This window comes from Nycticebus coucang, chromosome 4, assembly GCF_027406575.1.
Source record: "Nycticebus coucang isolate mNycCou1 chromosome 4, mNycCou1.pri, whole genome shotgun sequence".
Classification (NCBI taxonomy): Eukaryota; Metazoa; Chordata; class Mammalia; order Primates; family Lorisidae; genus Nycticebus; species Nycticebus coucang.
This window is the reverse complement of record NC_069783.1, coordinates 8,118,618-8,126,100: the sequence shown is the minus strand read 5'-3', so window position 1 is coordinate 8,126,100 and position 7,483 is coordinate 8,118,618. Positions and strand designations below refer to the sequence as shown.

Sequence of the window (7,483 nt, the reverse complement as noted above, 5' to 3'; positions counted from 1 at the left end):
CCGTGTGGGTGGGATGCAGAAACCTTCCGGAAAGCTGATTCATTTACAAGGTATTCATCCGTTAAATAAAACTTGATCATATATCAGACGTTTTTACCTCAACTGTGCGAGGAAGTGTCAAAATGGGCGGGAAGGATGCCAGAGCTCTAGGGTACAGCAAAGGCCTGGGATCCAAAGCCACTAGCACGACCGCGGCTTTAGGCAGGTGGTTCCCAGGCTCCAAGCAAGAGCCGAGGAGCTGTAAAAATGTGACACGAAGTTTCGCACCACAGGTATGATCCCACCGATCCCCTTCCCTCTACCCACCACCCCCCTCCCTCCCCTCCCTTTCCCACTTCCCCCTATTGTTAGGTTGTAACTGGGTTGTAGCTTTCATGTGAGAGCCCCAAATTAGTTTCATAGTAGGACTGAGTACATTGGGTACTGTTTCTTCCATTCTTGAGATACTTTACTAAGTAGAATATGTTCCAGCTCCATCCATGTAAACATGAAAGAGGTAAAGTCTCCATCTTTCTTTAAGGCTGCATAATATTCCATGGTGTACACATACCACAATTTATTAATCCATTCGTGGATCGATGGCACTTGGGTTTTTTCCATGACTTAGCAATTATGAATTGGGCTGCAATAATGTAAATGTTTTGGCACAGTAACTGAGATAATGCCAGGAAGGCTATGTTAACCATTGTGATGAAAATGTGTCAAATGGTCTATGAAGCGAGTGTATGATGCCCCATGATCATATCAATGTATACAGCTATGATTTAATAAAAAAAAAATGTGACACGAGAGGACCCTCACTCAAGACCCACTGACGCAACCTCTGCGCCCCAGGTGGTTGCCGCATGCAGCCCAGACCGAGCACCTGCTAAAGCACGGTGCTTGGGCTTCTTATCACGAGAGCTGTTAAGCAGCAGAGGCTTGAGCCCAGATGTTATTTTAGGCATCAGCGTAGGGAGAGGGGATGGGAGGTTGTTGCGGGAATTCGGGGTGTGTATGTGTGTGTGGGGGTATGACTTCGCAACAGGAGTGAAGGAAGACAGATCAGGAGCAATTTAGAATTCATCACTTATTAACTCAGATTGGTTAATAAGGGAAAGGACACTTACCCTTCTTGCTGTATATATATTCTATATTGTATTTTTATTATTATTTTGAGACAGAGCCTTACTATATCTCTCTGGGTAGAGTGCCGTGATGGAACAGCTCACAGCAACCTCAAACTCTTGGGCTCACGTGATTCTATTGCCTCCACCTCCCAAGTAGCAGGGACTACAGGCGACTGCCACGACACCCGCTATTTTTTTGTTGCAGTTGTCATGGTTTAGCAGGCCTAGGCTGCTTTCAAAGCCTCCAGCCCTGCACCCTAACCACAGAGCTACAGGTACTGAGCCTCTATATTGTATTTTTGCAAATTGAAAATGTTTTAAAAGGCTGGGCACCCACAGCTCACCCATAGCTCAATGTTTAGGGTGCCAGACACATGTCCGGGGACTGGTGAGTTCAAACTCGGCCTGGGCCTTGCTAAACAACAAAAATCAGGCATTGTGGTGGGTACCTGTAGTCCCAGCTACTAGGGAGGTTGAAGCAAGAGAATCACTTGAGCCCAAGAGTTTGAGGTTGCTGTGAACTGTGACACCACTGCACTCTACCCAGGGTAACAAAGTGAGACTGTCTCAATTAAATAAGTTTTGACGGGGTGGTGCCTGTGGCTCAAGGAGTAGGGTGCCAGCCCCATACTCAAACCCGGCCCTGGACAAAAGCTGCAACCAAAACAAAATTAAATTTTAAAAAGTTTTAAAATATAGTGTGGCGCCTGTGGCTCAGTGAGTAGGGTGCCGGCCCCATATGCCGAGGGTGGCGGGTTCAAACCCAGCCCCGGCCAAACTGCAACCAAAAAATAGCCGGGCGTTGTGGCGGGCGCCTGTAGTCCCAGCTGCTCGAGAGGCTGAGGCAAGAGAATCGCGTAAGCCCAAGAGTTAGAGGTTGCTGTGAGCCGTGTGACGCCACGGCACTCTACCCAAGGGTGGTATGGTGAGACTCTTGTCTCTACAAAAAAAAAAAAAAAAAAAGTTTTAAAATATAAAACATTATGACTTTTAGAAGGTGACCCCTAGACTTTTAGTATAAGCTAAAGACAAAATACAGAGGCTGTTTTATAGAAATAAATGTATTTCAAGTAACAGGGTCAGATTTACCCTGAACATTGTCACCAAAGGGCAAGGGAGTAGCCTACAGTTGTAAGTCACTATAAGCAGTGAGCAAAATGAGGATGACCTAGTGTGGGTAGAATTTAGTGACTGTGACACCTGATGACTTCAGACTGTCAGTGAGCAGAGTCAACTCTGGAATCTGGCTGTGAAGGGGAGGAGCTAGCAGTGCACCTGTTCCTGCCCTCTGGGGAGGGAGCAAGCAGGTCACTTTCTTTGAAGTAGATGCCAAAGCAGCCCTTGGTGGAATGGGCTGCTCCCTCAGCACCAGACAATCCTGTGTCCAGTTACTTACAAGTCTGAATTACACATACTTTTGGAAATTGGCCTAATTCACTTACATATGAAACAAATAACTGACACATGAATAACTGTTGAGTCATAAAAATTACATTCTGTCCAGCCTGGGTGACAGAGCAAGACCATGTCTCTTAAAGAAATATATACACTGAAAAAAAAAGAAATATATACAGTGGGGAGCAGGGAGAATGGGTGGAGGAGAGTAACTGGTGGGACCACACCTACGGTGGTGCGTCTCACAAGGGTATGGGTGAAATTTACTAGGTATAGAATATAAATGTCTTAAAATAATAACTAAGAAAATGCTGTAAAGGCTATGTTAACCAGTTTGATGAAAACAGTTCAAATTGTATATAAAACCAGTACATTGTACCCCATGATTGCATTAATGTACACAGTTGTGATTTAATAAAAAAAAGTATATATACACACACACACTGAATACCCGAGTTAAATGTGTATAGTACAAAGAAAATACTGAATTCTGAAAGTCATAATTCTACAAAAATATAAATTGTTATCAAAAGGAAAGAAACAGAAAGGGGCTTAACATTTTTAAGTGATAATTCCTGTTCATTCAGATTCAGAATGTGGATGTGAAAATACAAACCACTCACTGTGCATTTTCTTTCCTTAAGTATAGTTAAGACAAATTCTGTTTCAGTTGCTATGAGCAAATCTTAAAAGGTTTCAGTGAGAGCTGCATACATGCCTGGAAGCAGAATAAATACATTCTAAAATAAAGAGTAGTTTACTAAGTAGTTAGTTCTAGACTAATTGACAAATTAGTTGGTGATTTATCAGTATTCAAACTATTGGAATAAAGGCCATTTGACATCAAAACTAAACTCCAGAGAAAGTAATTTATTTTAAGTAACAGAAGTAGAATCAAATATTTGTTAAGGTTTAAGATAGAAAGTTATCAGTGAACTGGTGTGAGGGCCTCATACAGTCTCTGTGCAGCCAGTTCCACCATTTCTCGAAGAGATTCATCATCTTCACTTCCTTCTTCACACTCTACAGTCTGAAAGCAAGAGCACAAGCAAGCCTTTAATTATTATAACTGTAATTAGTACATGGAAGACAAATGAAAAATCTGTAGAATAACCATCTCCTGTCAGTGGAGGTCACACACGACCTCCACATTACCAAGAACACATTACTAAGATGCAGAGTAGCTGTGCCGCCCAGTGTGGGTGTGCACCGGAGTGCCGATAGCTTCCTAGAGCAAAATGACTGGTCTAATCAGAGATGCATTGGTGGGGAGGGACAAAGACTGGGGAAGAGTCTAGTAAATAACCTTTACTTTGAGCCAAGAAATGGTACTCCAAGGAAGTTAGTCTGTGCAACACAAAGTACTCAGCGAACAGGTGATGTGGCCATTTACTCAGTATTCCATACTGAACTTTTTTTTTTTTTTGTAGAGACAAGAGTGTCACTGTACCGCCCTCAGGTAGAGTGCTGTGGCGTCACACGGCTCACAGCAACCTCTAACTCTTGGGCTTACGCGATTCTCTTGCCTCAGCCTCCTGAGCAGCTGGACTACAGGCGCCTGCCACAACGCCCGGCTATTTTTTGGTTGCAGTTTGGCTGGGGCTGGGTTTGAACCCGCCACCCTCGGCATATGGGGCCAGCGGCCTACTCACTGAGCCACAGGCGCCGCCCCTCCATACTGAACTTTTTATTGACATGACAGCTGCACAAATTTTGGGGGAATATTAGCATTCAGTTTGATTTAAGATCACTATCTTCTAGGTACTTCTTAAAACTCAATTACAGAACACTATATGCTGTTTAAACTATATATACACAGCACAGCAGAGCTGGTTAGACAGCCGGGATGGGTGCAAGAGCCTCGGAGGATGGCTGGCCCGCCAGCAGGTATGGTATCTCTGCGGCCACAGCTACTGAAGGACAAGCTCTGTGAGTGCAGGGCCAACTGCCCCAGCTCTTTGATGTGCAAATCTGGGAGCTCAAGGGCCTGCCACCCATCCCAGGCTGCTGCCAATCCCCTGCCCAGGCACCCGCAGTGTGCCAGCGCAGCGTGTAAAGATATGCCATACACATTAGGTACTCAGTTATTTTATTTCTTATTCTTGGATATTTTGATTTCTTGCCATTGTTTTAATGCTCACTAGACATCCTTGTATGTGTATCTTTGCTCATCTAATTATTTTCTTTGGTTGAATCCAGTAAGTGGAATTGTGAATAAAGGCCCTGATGCACATCATCAAACTGCTGTGCAGAAGGAAAAGGCCACCTAATTTATACTCTGCTTCCCCTAGTAGCATCCGAGTAACTGTTCCCAGTTCTTTTACCATCCCTGGTCCCATCGCTCTCTTTAATCTGTGCCAGTTATGATAAGCAGTGGTATTTTACACTGTAAACATGTATGTCTTCTAATTGTTAGTGGAAATCTGGAAATTTGTTTTATGTTCACTGGCTATATCTGTTTTCTTGTGAGTTACTTCATGTTCTTCACTTATTTTTCTATTGAGGTAAAAAATCTAATGTTTTCTCAAAGCACCTGTACAGTTGAAGAACATACAAAAAAATTTTTAAGGGGCAGCGCCTGTGGCTGGGTGGGCAGGGCGCCAGCCCCAAATACCGAGGGTGGCGGGTTCATACCGGCCCCTGCCAAACTGTAACAAAAAAATAGCCAGGCACTGTGGCGGGTGCCTATAGTCCCAGCTACTCAGGAGGCTGAGGCAAGAGAATCACCTAAGCCCAGGAGTTGGGAGGTTGCTGTGAGCTATGATGCCACAGAACTCTATTACCAAAGATCTGCTGGTGTAGGACCACAGGTCCCACATTCTCTTTTTTTGTTTTTGGTAGAGACAGAGTCTTACTTTACCACCCTCAGTAGAGTGTCATGACGTCACAGCTCACAGCAACCTCCAGCTCTTGGGCTTACGTGATTCTCTCGCCTCAGCCTCCCGAGTAGCTGGGACTACAGGCGCCCACAACACTCGGCTATTTTTCTGTTGCAATTTGGCCAGGCCCAAGTTTGAACCCGCCACCCTCGGTATTTGGGGCCGGCGCCCTACTCACTGAGCCACAGGTGCTGCCCCAGGTCCCACATTCTCAAACCCTATTGTTTGGAAAAGCCACTTGGATCTTGCTGGTATAAACAGAAGAATCTAGAATCAACTGGACACCAAACTAGGGAAATCCTAAGCATATTATGGAAAAGGAAAATAATAGAATAATATGCATGGGAACCAGGTACCATGTGGCAACGAAGAAAAACATGGAAAACTTTATATATAATAATATAAATACAATCATGTAAACGAAATGTAAGAAATGCTGCAAAGAAATTCCAAAATGCGGGCGGCACCTGTGGCTCAGTCGGTAGGGCGCCGGCCCCATATACCGAGGGTAGCGGGTTCAAACCCGGTCCCGGCCAAATTGCAACCAAAAAATAGCCGGGCGTTGTGGCGGGCGCCTGTAGTCCCAGCTACTTGGGAGGCTGAGGCAAGAGAATCGCTTAAGCCCGGGAGTTGGAGGTTGCTGTGAGCTGGGTGAGGCCACGGCACTCTACCGAGGGCCATAAAGTGAGACTCTGTCTCTACAAAAAAAAAAAAAAAAAAAAAAAAAAGAAATTCCAAAATGCAAAAGTGAACTGTGCCATATGGGATCATAGATTATTTTGCCTTCACTTTATTTCAAATGTCCTTTTAATTTTTTTGAGACAGAGTCTCATTCTGTCATCCTGGGTAGAGTTGCCATGGTGTCACAGCTTGCAGTAACCTCAAACTCTTGGGCTCCAGCTATCCTCTTGCCTCAGCCTCCCAGACTACAGGTGCCCACTACAATACCAGGCTAGTTTTTCTACTTTTAGTAGGGGTCTCCAACTCCTGAGCTCAAGCAATCCACCCGCCTTGGCTTCCCACAGTGCTGAGATTGTGGATGTGAGTCACTGTGCCTGTCTTCAAATGTCTTTAGATGTTGGAGGAGAAGCCACTTACCCGGGTGTCCAAATTAAGATTAGCAGTCTTTCCGTCCACTGTGACACTAAGGAGAGAGTCATCTTTTACACTTACACAGTCTTCTCCAAATATGTCCCTTAAAATAAACAAAGAGGAGATATTAGTGGAAAAGTGGAGCTTTACATATGTGGGGAAAAATAAAATTGAAGAGAAATCCTAATTGCAATGTACACGGAATACTTGTATTTATACCTGAGATCTACTTCTTATTAATTTTATAAAACAGGTAAAATACACAGCTATCATTTGTTAAGAATGATCTATTCAAGGGCATTGTGCTCGGCACTTTATATATATTTTCTTAATCTACATTAATTTTGGTAAGGGTCCCCTTTTACACATGAAGAAACAGAATTGAGTAACCCAAATCCAGGTGTCTGCCCTTAACTGGCTCCCAAGTCTCCTAGCTGTCTCCTTTTCATCCCTCCAAATGGCAGCTTTGAGTTAGCTCAACTCGGTATTTGTCGAGCATCTTCTATATGGCGGGTGCTGCACCAGGTACAAGGGCACAGAAATCACTGACATTGCCTATCACTAAGGGGCCCCAGTTTAATCATCAATTTCAACATTATCCCCATTAGTTACAGAAGTAGTAGAGAACAGCAGTCCGATCAGTAGGCTGGGTACAGTTAAGAAAAGGTAGTCGGTGAATCTAAAACACCCGCGAAGACAATGGTCATCCCTTGGTCAGTTATCACGGATATTGCATTAACCTGGGGTGGCAGTGACCACCTGCTTGCTCTTGTAGGCAGTTAATGTTAATAGTATGTTTCAACTTGGCTAAGTAACCTAGTACTAAAGAAAACTATGTATTTTAAATACAGAAATGCATACAAAAAGATAGAAAAAAAAGGTTCCAGTTTTGTGTGATCAACTGTTGGCATCTAAAGAAACCAATACCTTTATTCCATATAACCCTAAGAATTTAAACATCTGTGAAGTTAAAGCTACTTTATAAGGGCATGGTTGACCTGGCAGTTT

At 43.9% G+C, this 7,483-nt stretch overlaps 1 protein-coding gene across 2 annotated transcripts in view; it reads right to left on the bottom strand.

The window, feature by feature from the left end:
• Positions 1 to 3,360: 3,360 nt before the first annotated feature.
• The window catches only part of CPSF3 (cleavage and polyadenylation specific factor 3), a 48,940-nt gene continuing 44,817 nt past the window's right edge, over positions 3,361 to 7,483 (bottom strand). For both annotated transcript variants that reach the window (XM_053587863.1, XM_053587864.1), the window contains 2 exons: positions 6,482 to 6,578; positions 3,361 to 3,534 (listed from right to left, as the gene is read on the bottom strand). In XM_053587863.1, coding sequence (XP_053443838.1) covers positions 3,433 to 3,534; positions 6,482 to 6,578 — 199 coding nt within the window. In that variant the 3' untranslated portion in view covers positions 3,361 to 3,432. The remainder of the gene's footprint in view (positions 3,535 to 6,481; positions 6,579 to 7,483) is intronic.